The sequence below is a fragment of the Cornus florida genome, unplaced genomic scaffold (assembly GCF_030987335.1).
Source record: "Cornus florida cultivar Cherokee Brave unplaced genomic scaffold, ASM3098733v1 CherokeeBrave_3.0.0_Hap2_Chr02, whole genome shotgun sequence".
Classification (NCBI taxonomy): domain Eukaryota; kingdom Viridiplantae; phylum Streptophyta; class Magnoliopsida; order Cornales; family Cornaceae; genus Cornus; species Cornus florida.
In genome coordinates this window covers 64,248,576-64,266,805 of record NW_026775572.1, presented here as the reverse complement: position 1 = coordinate 64,266,805, position 18,230 = coordinate 64,248,576, and the positions used below count along the sequence as shown (strand labels likewise).

The window sequence follows — 18,230 nt, the reverse complement described above, 5'->3', positions numbered from 1 at the left end:
ACTGAGACAAGGTCATTAAAAGTAGCATTTTGGACTTCTAGACACTCCATAAGAGTGTGTCTAGCAGTAACCTCCGAAGACATTGCAATATTGTCATGAAGTCTTGCGTTCTTCTCCCTCCAAAGATGCCATATAGCTGCTGCAAACAAAAACTTCAGGATTCTAGAATTACAATAGTGCTAATGCATCCACTGAAATAGCTCCCACACAGAAAGAACATGAGAGAATTGCTGCATATCCCATCTGAGCACATCCCCTATCCAGACCCAAAAACCTTGAGCAAAAGAACATGTAACAAAGATATGATCTGTGTCATCAATATTCAATTTGCAATTTGAACATCTCGCTGCAATTACACATAGGTAACTTATTTGCCATCATAAAAGCTGTTGCGGTTGACCATCGAGGCTTAGCCTTATTCCAGCATAATTTGAACCATTACACTTTATCTATAGCATTCCTAAACCTGCTCCAAGCCATTTTGAAAGAAAACTGACCTCCAACCCACACAAGTTTATCTCCATTATTAGAAATAGCAACAGTTGACAGAAATTGCCATAAAGGCAACAAATCATCCCTCTACAACAACTGCCAATCCCAAGCCCCTTTCTGAATTAAGGAACTCAAAGGAGCATCTCGCTGTATCTGTAAACTTCTTATCATCCTATGCCCAAACTTAGCAACAACAGTCTGCCCTGCACACCAAGGATCCTTGAATAACAAAAAACTATGCCCAGTGTCTATTTGAAACTCACAATGCTGCAGCATGATATCTCTAACTGATAACATAGATTTCCACACAACAGAAGATGACATCCTAGGAATCGCAGACCAATAATTACATTTGGAAGAATACTTATGTTGAAACCACGATATCCACAACCTATCTTTGCTAGTCAGAAAATCCCACACAAGCACACATTTAGATGCTACCTGAATATCCATTAACTTTCTGATGCCCAGTCCTCCTTCATCTTTAGGCCTAGTGATCATATCCCATTTCATCAAGTGAAGTTTATTTGCATGCTCCTTGCTGCCCCATAAAAAATCTCTGCATAATATCTGAATTTGATTAATGACAGCCACTGGAACATCAAATATAGAACACCAATATTGAAAAATAGGGGTAACTACAGCCTTAATAAGCTCCACTTTACCTGTAACAGATAAAAGCTTTACATTCCAACACTGAATTTTACGACAAATCTTATCAATCAAATCCTTGTAGACAGATCTTTTTAAACCATTTGGATAGAGAGGAAGGCCTAAATATTTCATTGGAAAAACCTCTTCCTTGCATTAAAGAACCTCAAGCAAAGCAGTCTTCCTTCTAACTGCCCTAGAAAACAGCACACTACTCTTGCTAGGGCTAACTTGAAGACCAGTAAAACATTCAAATTTCTTAAAAATATCAAATAAAACCCTGGCATTGTGAATAGAAGCTTGGCAAGCCACAAGGAGATCATCTGCAAAGAAAATATGACAAAAACAAGGCTTAAACTTTTTAACAGAGTTAAGGACTATTAATTCCTTTTTCTGAACATCATCCATAATAATTCTTGACAGTAACTCTGTGACCAACGTAAACAACAAAGGCGACAGTGGACAGCCATGTCTGAGACCTCTACCAGGTTTAATAAAGCCTTTTGGAGAACCATTAAGCAATATAGAATATCTAGTGGATTCAAAAATGCTAGAAATCCAACTAATCCACTTATCAAAAAAACCATAAGAACTCCAAGCTTGAAGCAAAAACTCCCATAACACTGAATCGTATGCCTTTTTGATATCAACCTTTAAAGCCATAGATGGAGTGTTTGACTATTAAACCCCCTAACTAGCTCATGAGCCATAATAAGAGCTTCTTTGATTTTCCTACCCTTAACAAAAGCACACTGTTCCACCCCCACCAGTTTTGGCAGAAGAAGAGCTAGCCTATTAGCCATTAATTTGGTGATAATCTTATACACCAGATTACACAAAGCAATTGGTCTAAATTCTCCTACTTTGGAGGCATTACCAACTTTTGGGAGCAAAGTGAGGAAGCAGCTACTAATTCCCAAAGGCATAGTACCAGAACTGAAAAAATTCTGCACAACAGCCACCACATTCTTGTCAACCACTTGCCAAAAGGTTTGATAAAACCTTGCAGGAAAACCATCAGGACCCGGAGACTTATCTGGATGAAACCCCATCACCACAGCATTTACCTCCTCATAACCAACTGGAGCCTCTAATAAAAGAATATCTTCTACAGTGAGAGTATTTCTAGGTGCTAGATCACAGACAGTGTTATCCATTTGTTTAGAAAACAACTACTGATAATAATCCACAAAACTTTGGCCTATATCTGATATATCCCTTAGAACCTGTCCATCTTCAGTCTCTATGCTAGTAATTGTATTAAAATTCCTATGTTGCTTGATTTTATGATGGAAAAATACAGATCACATGTCATTCTCCCTTAACCAAAGAGTCCTAGCCTTTTGAGCTAGAAGTATCTCTTGGACAGTCAGAGAAGCTTGATACTCTTCTCTGATCTTAAATTCAGCCTCAATCAGATCTGCTGATGAATTGGATAACAACTGCAACTGGATGTCTTCAAGTTTTTGCGTAGACTTCAAAACCCTCTCCCCTACATCCCCATAGATATTTTTATTCCACTCCTTAATAGTAGCTTTAACTTGTCTCAATTTCTTTAGAAGTTTGTGCATAAGGGAGCCACCAACTTTAATCTTCCATGCTTGCTCAATAATAGGTAAAACAGCTTCTTAAAGACACCAAAGTTTCAACATTTTATATGGTTTTGGACCTGTTGCAAAAGTCTTTGAAATTTGAATCACCACTCCATAATGATTAGAACTCTTAGCTGTAGAGAAAGCCATCTTAGTACCAAAAAGCCATCTTTGTACTAAATTATTGCCTCCAAAAAGTACAGAGAAAAAGCTAGCATATAGATATAGTACCAATTGATGAGTACTGAAAAGTGCGTATTTAAGCCCCTTAGGCTTAGGCATTCTAGTACCTTTATCTATCTTACTTTACCGTTTTAGATTGATTTCGTATTATTTCCATTTTCAGGCACTTATCCCGAAAATAAGCTAACTCAGCCAAATAAGAGCAGAAATAAAGCAATTCTAGGATGAATCAAAGAAAAGAGCCAAGTGGAAGCAAAAGGAAGAAAAAGATGGAAATCAACATCTTTGATCGATCCAACATGATCGATCTCAGTACTTCAAGATGGATCAGAATCATGATGACATTTTCAGAGATCTCAAAAGTTTGATCGATCCAATATCATTCTTCGATCGATCGAACTACCTTGTCCTTATCCAAATGATTGATCTTATCTAGTTGTACCACCCTACCAACCACTTTTGTCCTTTTCCCAAAAATATCTTCAAAATACCTCAGATTTGTTTTTATCCAAAAAGCGCCGCCATTGAGGATCGATCCAACTTCAGTTCGATAGATCTCAGCCATGTTCGATCGATCCAAGTCTAAAGTTCGATCGATCGAACTTCCTCCAGCGCGAAAAAGTTAAATTTTCAGCTCACAAAAAGTTGTCCTTTATTCAATCATTGGGGAATATTTGCTGTATGACCCCAGCTTATTTTGGGTGTCATTTAACCTTCCTATATAAGGATAAGGATTACTTTTTACATCATATCACATCATATCATATCATACTTTGTAGAACTCTTGGAGAGGAAGCTTAGAGGAGGAGGAGGCTAGAGACACCATTGGAGACTCTTCATCAACCAAGGAGCAAATCTCTACCATGGAGTTAGCCCTTGAGGGTTGGAGAAGCACTACCATGAGTGGCTGGACATCTTCTTGGGGCTAGAGTTAGCCCCAATCATGCTTTCTACATCTTGATTTTGTGTATTATTGAGGGATTAGTGTTGTAATACATGTTTTGGCACTTATATATATATATATATATATATATATCGTGTTTATTCAATGATTTATATGGTTTAATGCTTCCAATTGATCATTTCATTCTATCCATATGTCTATGTATGCTAGAATAGATGTTCATGTGTTTATCTCTATTTCTTGTGTTATTGATGTATGTCTATGTGTATTAATGCCATAGATCTATAGATTGTCAAAACATAATGCTTAATGGAATGCTCTTGTAATTTTCTAGATGGTTTATGCTCATTTCTTGATGGATTGTGCCTCTCCCTTAGCTTAATTAGTTTAATTTCATATCTTTAGCTTAATTGTAAAATAGTGGTAGCATAGTTGTTAGATGGGAGGACAATCCATGCTTGTTGTTTGATGTTCCATACTTTTGAATGCAAGTAGCATATGTCTCTAACCTTGTGATGTATTTTGTTTGTGAGTTTAATGAAAGGATTAATGACTTGATAGATATATTGTGCTTTTCACATGCTATTTAGACAATATATACTTAATTGTTAGATATATTGTACTTTTCATATGTTGATTAGACAATATATACTTAATTGGTCACCCTTACTAATTGAATCAACCAAACACACACACACATCAATATTGCAACACACATTTCCCTCATTAGTCACTTGTTAAGGGTGTAGAAAAGTATTGTTTGGTGGTGACCTCTAAACCCTAAGATCTCTCTCTCATTTACTCTTTATTGCATTCAATTATTTAGTTTAATTTGCTCTCTAGTTTAATCAACCAACCAACTATTTGTTTGATCACTTGACCTACTAACCCTAATAGTGATTCCACAACCAAATTCGACTCCAATCCCTTGGGACGATCCCTACTCACCCTACTTATATTTTTAGTGAAGGTAGTAGTGGCTTTTATAAATGTAAAACTTGGCCCTCACCTTAATGCACACTCTCTAAGCTTATGGTAGGACGACGACCACCAATCCTCAAGACATTGAATGAGCCTTGTTATTCAATCAAACATTTTTTTTTTTTTTCATTTTTCATTTTCTTTCTTTTATTTTTATTTTTATTTTTTATTTATTTATATTTTTTTTTTATTTCTCACCTTTGGTGAGTGATTTTTCTCACCTTTGGTGAGTGCTTTTATTTCTTTTCTTTGTAAGGTTATTTTATTAAGAATGAAAGCTTTCAAAGCATATTAGCTCAATTGGGATAAACCAAGACAATAATCAACTAAGCATGTACCCCACAAATTGAATGCTAGTGTGCACAAGTGCTAGTGTAGAATTCTAGAATCAACTTTCAAAGCATTTTCAACCAATAAGATGATGTGTACAACAAAAGCAAACATTATGTCAAAAATTAAAATTTACCTTTAAATGGCATCCTAGAGCATACAAGAAGTATTAGACTTTAACAACTTGTTTTTCAAAGGCACTATGCTTCAAAAGTTCGAAATTATTGCCAAACACATCTTAAATCTCATCATGCATTTAAAGTTCAACTTAAAATAGAATGAATCATAATAACCTTACCCCCAAACTTAAACTGTACATTGTCCTCAATGTGTAACGAGAACAATAAAAAATGATGAAAAGAGTATACCGTGATGGCAAAAGTCTATGAAGCCTGGCAATGATCCATTATAAAAGAGGTCATCCCCAAACTTGGATGCAAAAACCTACTTGAATAACCATACTAGCAAACTCACATCAAATATCAAATGGGATATAGATAAATAAAACATACATTCTAAAACAATATAGAACAAAATGCAAAGAGATATGAGATCAAGCCCTTGGTAAAAATGAAAACATGCATAACTATGCAAAAAGGCATGATGGAACAACATTTTTTTAAAAATATATGCAAAGAAAAGAGCACGGTATATACAACCTACAAAATCAAAAATTAAATAGGCTAAGTTTAACGTCTCTAGCAAGACGGAAAGCTACTTTGAGAATAATTGGAACGAAAGAGGAATTCGATACAACTAGTGTTTAATGTCGCTAGAGAGACGTGAAATGCTCTCAATCTTTAAAGTAAATGGGATCCACCAAGAGAGCGGATTCCACATTTCTTTGAAGAGCTTGGCCATCAATGTATGGTTTAAGCCTTTGACCATTAACCTTAAAGGTCCCTTCATCTTTCAGATTTTGATGTTCAACCACCCCATGAGGTGAGATATAATACCCCTCGATTCTAGAGCCACGGGTGATCAAGTCCGAGCATAGATCCGAGGAACACCAAATAATTAAGTATATAAACAAGCATGAGTACAAAAGAATTAAAGAATAAATAATTAAGCTGAAAGAATTCTAAATAATAAATCCTCAAAGTATTAATAATATAATCCTATATTTCCAAAAATACTCCAATATCCTTACAACTCGGGAATCCATCTAGTGGACCCCTACTAATATCTCAACTGAAACAAAATAAATGAACTGAAAGGAAATCCAAAACTAAAGCATAAAGAAAAGTCCTACATCATCGAAAAAGTGAGTGACTGTCTCTGCTTAGCACGAACAAGCTCTAAGCCTGGAATTGTCAAACACCTGAAAAATAATAGTGGGTCAGGCCTACGAACAAGTTCTACTCTAACTATAATCCAAACAGAGATCCGATACGCAGATACATTATAGATAACTTAACAATAACTATCTAGTCCATAAATATATATATGCACACTAAGGGACTTTCATTGGACTACAAGGCGATCTCAACCTGACTAATAGGCAGCATGCAAAATGCACCTGAAGTGGGGGGGCATGAGTACCTAGACCTAACAGGGTACACCTCTAACCATCATAGCCAGTTATGCATCCCACTACAGATACGCTCCCTAACTATCGATCCTGGGACTCAAGCTCATATCGTGGTACCATAATCATATATATATATAAATCCATCCAAAACTAATCCATCCCTAGTTTGCCACTGTCCCATACAGGTACATACAATCCACAAAATCCATATAATTAACAGAACAAAAATAAATAGTTCATCAATTAAAATCCAGAGCATGATATAATGGAAATTAGATAATAAACTGAGCACCTTATATTGAATTATACAAGAGTATAATCATACTAATCCATTTAACTTGCTAGAACCACAACAAGCAATTAAATCTTCTCTAACCATTGACACTATGCAAATAAGTATTCAAATTTCATGATATCCAAATTTTAGCATAATAGCATGGTTTAACAATTCTAGGATTTTAACATGTTTATTTAAATCATTTAAACCCCCCCCCCCCCCAATTCAAGTCTAGAATGCAGTTCTAAAAATCACTGCCAGTAGAGGAGCCGCCTCCCTTGATAAGCACTGAGGGCTCGTCCAAAGCCATCCGAATGCTTGTTCGGCAATCATCAGCACCGAACGCTTATCCGGCAATCATTAGCACCGAGCGCTTGTCCAAAACCATTCGAAAGCTCGTTCGGCAATCATTAGCACCGAACGCTTGTCCAAAGCCATCCGAACACTCGTTCAGCAATCATTAGCACCGAGCGATCGTCCGGTAAATCCTCAGCACCGAATGCTCGTTTGGCTTTTCTCCATGGGAGTCGCCTCCCTCCAAGAGGGAGCTGTCTCTCTCCCTGGTATCATCCATCGTTCTCATCTCCGGCGACTTCCAATCATTCCGGCCCTATCTGTTAAGATCTCTAATAATCCTAACTAAGTCCCAAATAATCCCAGAAACTCATAAAAATACAGTATGCATCATTAACAACAATTTAAAATACAAAAGATAAACTAATTGATAAGATAAAATAGTTTCAAGTAACAACACATAATACAGTTAAAACTCTGAATTAATATGTATACAAGTTTAGTTTTAAAGTCCGATTTAATCCTGGAGATTATCTAGGCATGCACAGAACACAGGTCTACGGTAAGGAGTAAGATAAAGAACTTGCCTTAGGTTTCAGTTTGAAACCTTAAACCGTCTTCTCTAATTTTCCAGCAATTCCTAGACTTCCGTTAAACACCTCTATTGCTCCTGGTTCAACCCACAAGCAATCACCTTCCTTCCTCATTGGTCCGACCTTCAACCTATGGTCGAAACCCTAACTTGTTCTCTCTGTTTTTGTCTCAAACCTCTCTATACGTGAATAGGGTTTTTAACCCTTGACAGACGTATAATTATATATATATATATATATATATATATATATATATATATATATATATATATATATAGGCATATACAACCAACCCTAATCCTCATTCCACCCTAACTCTAAAATAAACAAAATAAATAACACCTTATATTTATATAAGAAACAAAACAGCGAGCAAACAATAATATATATACAATATACTTTGTAGTTATATATATACCTATTGTTATAATATTACTAACTATTTATTTGAATAAATAATAGTAATCTCCCAATAAACAAATCCATGGGTAAATATCTCTACCCATTAATACTTTCCTAGTAATTCATTACCCTATCCAAGCCCAACTCCTTTAAAATAAAAATAAACAAAAATAAATATTTAATTGAATTCAACCAATTAATTACAACTAATCACTTTAGCACATAAAACAATTAGCCCAATTCCACATAAGCATATAACTTCAATTAAAACAAATAAATCAATTAAACAATAGCTAAAGAATCAAACAATGAATTTAAAAATGCAATAAAACCATAAAAATAAATATCGAGACTATCCTTTTAAAATTAGGGGTATTACATGAGACGGAGATGATTAGATAAGGGCCTTCCCATTTGGTTTGAAGCCTTCCAGGAAAGAATTTGAGCCTAAAGTTGAATAACCAAGCCTTTTCCCGGGACTCAAAGGACTTTTTCGTAATATGTTTATCATGAAATGCTTTAGTCTTTGCCTTGTAGATTTTTGAACTATCATAGGCATCATTTCTCAATTCCTCTAGCTCATTGATTTAGAGCAAACGATTCTTTCTAGCCTTATCAAAATCAAAGTTGAGCCTTTGTATTTCCCAAAGTGCTTTGTGTTCTAGCTCAACCGGAAAGTGACAAGGCTTCCCATAAACAAGTCTATATGGAGACATACCTATTGGAGTCTTGTAAGCCGTCCGATAAGCCCATAAAGCATCATTCAATTTCCTTGACCAATCTTTTCTGGTTGGATTAAAAGTTTTCTCAAGAATATGCTTTATTTCCCTATTAGATACTTCGACTTGCCCACTTATTTGGGGATGGTAGGGAGTGGCCACTTTATGTGTGACAGAGTATTTGATTTGACGAATGCAATTACCATGGAGTGGTCATTCATTTTGGTAGCTCAAGCCTCAACCCACTTTGATACATAATCAACGGCAACGAGAATGTATTAAAAGCCATAAGACATTGGGAATGGTCCCATAAAATCTATGCCCTATACATCAAAGATTTCAACCACGAAGACTAAAGTTAAGGGCATCATGTCCCTCTTTGACATTGATCCCAACTTTTAGCACCAAACACACACCTTGCAAAAGTTATAGGCATCTCAGTGGATAGTAGGCCAGAAGAGCCCACTTTGAAGAACCTTCAAAGCGGTCTTTTTTCCACTAAAATACTCACCACAAGCAAGTGTGACAAAACATAAGGACACTTGGAACTTCACTTTTCGGCACACATCTCCTTATGATTTGATCCGGGCAATAACGAAACAGAACGAGATCTTCCCAATAGTATTTCTGGATATTAGCAAAGAATCTGTCCTTTTCTTGTTTTGACCAATTAATGGGAAGTTTACCTGTTGCAAGATAGTTAATAATGTCGGTGAACCAAGGCAAATTCCCATTTGAGATTTGAAAGAGTTGTTCATCCGGAAATGATTCATGAATTAGAAGATTTTGAGAAGATTCAATCATTAATCTAGAAAGATGATCAGCAACGACATTGTCGGAGCCCTTTTTGTCCTTGATTTCAAAGTCAAATTCTTGAAGAAGTAGGATCCATCTTATCAAGCGAGGTTCGGTTTCCTTTTTTATTAAAAGATGCCTAAGAGTGTCATGATCGGAAAACACATAACCTTGGATCCTAAGAGATATGACTGAAATTTATCAAGGGCATCTACTACGGCAAGTAATTCTTTCTCAGTGATAGAATAGTTTAATTGGGCACCTGAGAAAGTCTTACTCGCATAGTATATAGCACATGGTAGCTTACCTACCCTTTGCCCCAAGACAGCACCCATTGCGAAGTCAGAAGCATCACATATAATCTCAAATGGTAAGGACCAATTTAGAGGTTGCATAATGGGAGCGAACGATAGAAGAGTGCGAAGTTGATGAAAAGCATTTAGGCATACTTCATCAAAGACAAATGGTGTCTCATTGGCAAGAAGATTGCACAAGTGTCTAGCAATTTTGCTAAAGTCTTTGATGAATCGGCAATAAAAATTGGCATGACCTAAAAAAGAACGGATTTCTCTCACCGTAATAGGTGGAGACAATTCTAAAATTAGCTCAACTTTTGCTTTGTCAACTTTTATTCTGCTTTTTAAAATGACATGTCCAAGCATGATTCCTTCTTGAACCATGAAATGGCTCTTTTCCAACTTAACACGAGATTAGTCTCACGACATCTTTGAAGCATTTTTAAGAGATTTTGGAGACACGAATCATAGGAGGACCCAAAAATCGAGAAGTCATCCATGAAGACTTCTAAATATTTCTCCACCATGTCCAAAAAAATTGACATCATATATATTTGAAAAGTGGCAGGAGCATTGCTAATCTAAAAGGCATCCGTCGATAAGCAAAGATACCGAAGGGACATGTGAAGGTGGTCTTTTCTTTGTCCAATGGGTCTAAAGCCACTTCATTGCACCCCGAGTAACCATCTAGGAAGCAATAATATTGTTGCCCAGCCAATCTTTCTAAGATTTGATAAATGAAATGCAATGAAAAATGGTCCTTCCTAGTGGCAGAATTCAACTTTCGGTAATATATGCAAACACGCCACGAAGTGGCGGTGCGTTTCGATATGAGATCACCCTTACCATTTTCAACAACTGTGATTTCGGACTTTTTGGGAACCACTTGAGTTGGACTAACCCACTTGGAATCAGAGATAGGATGAATGATTCCCGCATCTAGAAGTTTTACAACCTCTTTCATGACAACTTCATTCATATTTGGGTTTAATCTCCTTTGAGCATCCCTAAATGGCCTTTCATCCTCTTCCATGTGTATGCGATGCATATAAAAGGGTTAATGCCTTTTAGGTCAGTCACACTCCATGCAAAGGCTTCTTTGTTAGCTTTAAGCACTTCCAAAAGATCATTCTCTTGGTCATTTTCAAGATTTGAAGCAATAATGACCAGAAGAGTCTCTTTTGGGCCTAAAAAGGCGTATTTGAGATTGGATGGAAGAGGCTTAAGCTCAAGAGTAGGAGGAAAGATGAGAGACGGAACTGGTGGAGTACTAGAGAGTGAAGGAATATGTTTTTTCTTACTTTTCCAAGGTGGAAAATCCAAAGTGGTCACAGAGTCCATCAAAGCATTCACCTCACATATGGATCCTTCTGTGTCAAAACCACAACTTTCAAACATTTAACAAAGGCACGCCTCAAGAGGGTCCTTAGGGAGAATAGAGGGAAAAGTCTCCTCTATGGTTTCATCTAAGATAGCCACTAGGAAACACTCGTCTTCATTTATGGGATGTTGACTCGCATTAAATTCATTAAGCTTAACCATCATGTTGCCAAAAGAGATGTCCATAATGTCGGATCTACAATTAATGGCGGCATTGGCAGTCGCAAGGAATGGTCTTCCTAAGATAACTGGAATATGATTGGTAAGATTAAGGACTGGCTCAGTATCAAGTACCACAAAATGAACCGGGAAATAAAATTTATCAACCTTAATTAGAATGTCCTCAACAATTCCCCTAGGTTTTTTTATTGATCTATCGGCTAGTTGGATTACTACCGATGTTGGCTTCAAGTCCCCTAATCTTAATTGTAAGTAGACAGAGTATGGAATGAGATTAATACTTGGACCTAAATCAAGGAGAGCTCTACGAACCTCTTGGTTTCCAATAACACAAGAAATGGTCAGAGCACCCAGATCCTTGAACTTAGGAGGAGTATGATAAAGAAGAATGGAACTCACTTGTTCCGTTAGAAGCACTTTCTTAAGGTCCTTTACATTGCTTTTCCTCTTTTGAGTGCATAAGTCCTTCAAGAACTTTGCATATGGTGGAATTTGTCTAATTGTATTTAGAAGAGGAAGATTAATTTTCACTTGTTTAAACACTTCCATCATGTCATGAATTTTTCCTTCTTGTCTCCCAAATGATGAAGTCTCTCTCAAAGCTTGAGGAAATGGAGCTTTTGGCTTATAAGGCTTCTCTAATTGGAGAGATGATGGAATGTCCTTTTTGGAACCACTAGCATCCAAGGAAGAAGGACTAAGATTTTGAATGGGACGGATGCAACCACTTGGTTATGCCACTTCACTATCCTCCTTAGGTACCTCTACCTTATTATCCACTTTCCTACCACTCCTCAAGGTAGTAATTGCTTTAACTTGCTCATTTTCGGAAAATCCCGATGAAGGACTTGCTTGCGCCATAAATTGGCCCTTAGGATTGGTCTCAGTTTGACTAGGTAACTTACCTTTCTCTCTCACATTTAAAGAATTAGCTAATTATCCAATTTGAGCTTCAAGCTTTGCAATTGATTGAGAATGAGAATAAACAATTGATTATCTTTTCGAAGATCACCTAAGGCTTCCAAGACCTTGTCTTCAAAAGCGGGACTTTTAGGAGGCGCTTGATTTGAATTAGAGTAAGATTGAGAATTTGATGCTAAAGGATGTGAGTAGGATTGAGAATTTGATGCTTGAGGATGAGAATATTGATTCACATTTTGAGGATAGAATGAAGGACGCTAACCTTAAGAATTCTAATTTTGGAGATGTGAGGGAACATACTTTGCTTGGTAACCATGAGTTTGAGGAGGGTTTGCACCATCTCCTTGATTTTTTTATGCAAAGTTTAGATGATTCTTCCACCTCGGATTGTAAGTATTAGAATAAGGGTTGTTCCCTTGATGAATGAAAATGGCATTTGTTTGTTCTTGAGACTTACTTGGTATGATTTGTCCAAGAGCACAATTTGAAGTATGGTGAGTGTAACTAGAACAAGTCATGTACATTTCATTGGAATGATGGATAGAAGATTGAAGTGCCTATTTGACATAGAGCTTTATTTCCTCCCACATTTTCTAGGCAACCCCCCTAGAAGATGAAGATCTATGCATTGAGTTTTCACTCATTTTTTTGAAAAGATGCCAAATTTCATCCTCATTTCTTTCTATGTTGCTGCCTCCACATGAAACATCAAAAATGTCCTTATTAGCATCGGATAAACTTGAAAAGAAACATTGAACTAATTGTCATTTATGAATGTCATAATGTGGACACTTCCATAGCAAGTCATTCAAACGTTCCCATGCTTCATGAAGGGGTTCTCCTTCTTTTTGTGCAAATTCATGAATGAAATTTCTCATGGAATCGGTTCAACTTACGGGGTAGTACTTCTTGAGGAAGTCTTGTTGCAATTGTGCCTAAAAGGTGATTATATTTGGCCCCAAATTGTTAAACCAATATTTAGCTTTATCCTGAAGAGTGAAAGGGAAAAGCTTCATTTTAAGGACTTCTTCTGGCACATCCATGATTTTCACGGTGGAACAAACTTCCAAGAACTCTCTAAATGTTTATAAGGCCCTTCATTGCTCAACCCATAGAAAATGGGGCATATGTTAATGGTGGAAGCCTTAATCTCGTAATGATGAGCACAAAAATTTGGTAATTGAATGCAAGTGGATGCATTATATTGATTTGGAGTGTAAAGGACCATTAGAGGATTGAGAGGATCGAGAGGTGGATATACCTTTTGATGAAGAGGGTATGCCATTTGACCTTGAGGTGGGTATTGAACATATTGATGTTGTTGCTCACCAATTGGGGGAACAACATTTGGCCTTGGTATCCCTAGATTAGGTTGTTGCACAACATGATTGATTGGTCGTGGCATTCCTAAGGGTGGATGCACACCTTGAGGATCCACAATATAAACTTATGGTGGGTGGTGCACACCGTTATGATCCACATGACCAAGATCTTCAATTGGATCTTTTGAGTCTTCCATTAAAGGTGATGGAAGATCAAAATTTAGAAGATTAGGATGACTATCCGTAGCACTACCTCTTAAACGCCGAAGGGAAACTTTGAGATTTTGATTTATAGGAGCAAGAGGACGACTAAATGATCTACGACCATGCATGCACTAGAATAAGTCAGTACACCAACACTTCAATTTTTCAACCTCCACATATAATGTTCCCAAACTCCTCAATAACATCAATGCACTTAAAACAAATAAATGCCTCCACACGGGCCGATGCCTTCTACAAGAAGGTATGCTTGGACTTAAAAATAAAAAATTCAATTTAAGCCTCCACTTGGGCTGTCTAAAACATGTAAGATAATAAACAATTAAATTCAAGAATTTAAAGAAAAACTCACAAATGGTCCTTAAGCACTCAATTTTTTTTTTTTTTTAAATTATTATTATTGCTTCAAGGTCGTGCGTTTGCTCCACTTTGCTTCAAGTACCTAATTGACAATTATCAAGTGAGAAATAAAAATAAAATCACTTTAAAGTAAATAATCAACAAAGAACTAATGTCTAATTCAATTCTTTAAACCGTTAGATCCCTGGCAACAACGCTAAAACTATGATGCGACCGAACGCGTGCACAAAATAATGCACAACACTTTAGGTTTAGAAATAATGTTAACTGGGCATCATATTTTATAATTTATAAAACCACTAAATGCTTATACTATAGAGTATGAAGCGAGTAGGGATCGTCCCAAGAGATCGAAACAAATATTGGTTTTTAGAATTGAATTCTACTTTAGTGCTTATGTAATTGCTAAAGAGAGGTTTGTTTTATGATTAGAACTAATTTTAAATCAAATACTTGCAACAAAAGAATAGAGTTTAAAAGATTAGGAAAGAGATTTTGGGTATAGGATTCATTACTAAGTAGATTCCCTAACTCACTAACTTTCAACTAATTGGGGAAATAATACTATGTAATTCTAATTTAGCTAATATTTGTAAAGAAAAGTATAAATCATCAATTTCAAGCTTGAATTATCTACTTAATGATAATTAAACTAGGTGTAGTATAATCCACCAATCCAAAGCATGACTTATCAATTTAAGTTACAATTTTAATATACATCAATCAAGAAGGTAATGGATTTGTGACAAAGAGAATGGAATTCAAACACAAGTATGGATGGTCTACTTATCTAATAATTAATTAAATTATAATTAAACTAATTAAACTTAAATTAAACTAATTAAACATGAAATTAAAACTAATTAGACAATGAATTAACCTAAACATGAAGTGTCATCCATCAAGTAGAAGTATTTTCCATCAATTTGAAACATAATTACAACTAATCAATACCATGCATAGCCATCACAAGAATCAATTAATAAAGAATTCAAGTGTAAAATTTGTTTATCAATCAACCACACATAAGACAACATGAGATTAATACAGATAATTAATTGAAAGAATTTAATTCATAATATTCAAGACTATACACTAATTACACAAATTCATCCTCAAAAAGTGAAAAGAGAGAGAGAATAGGTTACATGCTTAGCGTTTATCCAACCCTAAGTTGAAGAATCAGCTACTCATGGTTGATGGATTTGAAGACAAAACAATCTCTACCCTTTTCTTCATCATCTTTGCGTTTTTTCTTCTTTTTTGTACTTTTTCTCAAAACCCTAGCTTTTTCTCCTCTTTCGCGTTTTCCAGAGAGAACGATATATTCATTCAGAATAATAAAACTTAATAATAAAATAATAAAAATTAAACTATTAAAATAATGAAAAACTAACCCTAAAAATAATGGGCTTGTTTCCCTTAAGTTCAAAACCCTATTGGAGGTAATAATTTACAAAAATAAGCTCAATAAGTTAAAACTCATAGCCATAAAAATAAGTCAATCTCGTAACTAAATCTACTACCAGTAGCATGGCGTCCGGACTCAACATTTGGCTTTCGGACGCCAAATATAAAAGTCCTACGTCTGGACGCATGATATGGCGTCCGGATACAACGCACTTCTGCATCCTTGCTTCGTTCTGAATGTTGTCCCGATGCTCTGGCTTGACTCTAAGAGGCCATAATGGATCGTTCTTAGCTCATTTTAACTTTATTGTCCACAAATACACATAAACATAAATTAGGACTAAAACATGAAAGTAAGATAGATGCAAGGACTGAATACCCTAGCTTAGGTGCTGAAATGTGCAACATTTAAGCACTTATCTATATATATATATATATATAGATGGTTTCAGGAAACCTACTACATTATATCTAAGGCTAGAATCAAGGTTGACCCAGTAAAATAGGGGATACCTAATAAAAGGCAAAATAAATAAATAAATGGTAATAAAAAATTTCAACAATTACTCCAAATGGTTTTAAAGGATAGCTCACACCAACAACCCCCCCCCCCCCCTCAAGTTGGTGCATAGACATCCCTAATGTCCAACTTGATAATAGAGCTGTGAAAGTTTTATTAGAAACTGCCATTGTGAGCATGTCTGCTAGTTGATCTTTAGATTTGACAAATGGAAACCGGATTATTTTTTCTTTGAGATTTTGCTTGATGAAATGTCGATCCACCTTAATGTGCTTAGTACGATCATGCTGAACTGGATTATGAGAAATGTCCACAATTGCCTTGTTATCATAAAACAAATTCATTTCAGATTTAGGAGTAAAGCCAATCTTGGTTAACAATCTTCTAAGCCATAGAAGTTCACGAAGTCCCTTGGCCATTCCTCTGAACTCAGCTTCAGCACTGGATAAAGTCATTCCATTTTGTTTTTTACTCTTCCATGTGACTAAGTTTCCACCTACAAAGGTAAAGTAGCCGGATGTAGACTTCCTATCAAAAATATTTCCTACCCAATCAGCGTCTAGGGCGGATTTTAAGTAGCGAAGTATTCGAATTACTATACCCATATAATCTTCACTAAGATAATACATGAACTAGCTCACTATGCTAATGGCATAAACAATATCCGGATGAGTATGGGATAAGTAAATTAGCTTACCCACTAATCTTTGGTACCTCTCTTTATTGGTTGGCACCTGATCTGGTTGTTCCTCAAGTTTATGATTCTGAACAATTGGTGTATCGGCTGGCTTACAACTTACAATCAATCAGCCCCACTTCAGAAAGTATTGAGAAAGAAATATGCCTTGTCATGATCTAGCTACTTCTATTCCCAGAAAGTATTTGAGTCTTCCTAGATTCTTCATTCCGAATTCAGTAGCCAGCTGCTCCTGAAGTCTAGAGATTTCTTCCATATCATCCCCAGTGATAATCATGTCATCCACATAAATTATTAAGGCGGTTACCTTCCTTTGTTGGTGTTTCAAGAAAAGCATATGATGATCGTCATGAAGAAATGCATTCTTCACGTCATACTAATGCAACGGTCAATCTAGATTTACAGCTAGAGACAATAAGACCCTAACAGTATTCAGTTTTGCCACTGGAGAAAAAGTCTCATCATAGTCTATGCCATAAGTCTGTGTATACCCTTTGCTACAAGCCTCATCTTGTATCTTTCAATGGACCCATCTGCCTTGTGTTTAATGAAAAACACCCATTTACACCTTATTGTTTTCTTCCCATTCAGAAGTGGAACAAGATCCCATGTTTTATTCTTTTGTAGTGCCTCTATTTCTTCTTTAATTGCTTGAAGTCTGTAAGTGGTTACATGATTAGCAATCGAATACTTGGAACTTTTCGGCTAAAATTCTGGTGAATATTGTAATAGCGGTTTGCCCCGATTATGCCTGAAAGGTAAGTTATAACCAGTAGAAGTCTTTAAAGAATAAATGGGAAAAGGTGTAGGGGAACTTATCTCAGGAATATTCTCAGAAGAAGGGTCGTTGGGTATAGAGGAGAGAGGAGTTCTGTCAAAAGCTGTTTCAAATTCATAAGTTTCAGATTCAACTTCCTCAACTGTGATGACCTTGGATTTACAAACCCAGTGCGTTTTGTGATGACCCAAAATGGATCCAAAATGCGGAAGCTAACCATGAACAAGTCTATAGAGATGTATTTCATCCCTAAGACACAAGAATGACCTCCCAAATAGTCCTATGACTCAGCGGAAGAAAAACCAGAACTAGGGTTTCAAAACCCTTTAAGGAATGAACCAAGGGTAAAATGGTCATTTCAAACTAAAATGGGTGCCACCATGCACATCATTAGAAAGAT

General features: G+C 36.1%; 1 protein-coding gene and 1 pseudogene across 1 annotated transcript; one reads left to right on the top strand and one right to left on the bottom strand.

Annotated features, from left to right (window-relative positions):
* Positions 1 to 579: 579 nt before the first annotated feature.
* Positions 580 to 2,300, bottom strand: LOC132296338 (uncharacterized). The gene is made up of 3 exons (XM_059794549.1): positions 1,880 to 2,300; positions 1,309 to 1,466; positions 580 to 1,188 (listed from the first exon to the last, which is right to left on the bottom strand). Exons 1-3 carry the CDS (start codon positions 2,298 to 2,300, stop codon positions 580 to 582), a joined length of 1,188 nt encoding a protein of 395 aa, XP_059650532.1.
* Positions 2,301 to 13,295: 10,995 nt separating this feature from the next.
* LOC132297731 (small nucleolar RNA R71) lies at positions 13,296 to 13,393 on the top strand (annotated as a pseudogene).
* Positions 13,394 to 18,230: the final 4,837 nt, after the last annotated feature.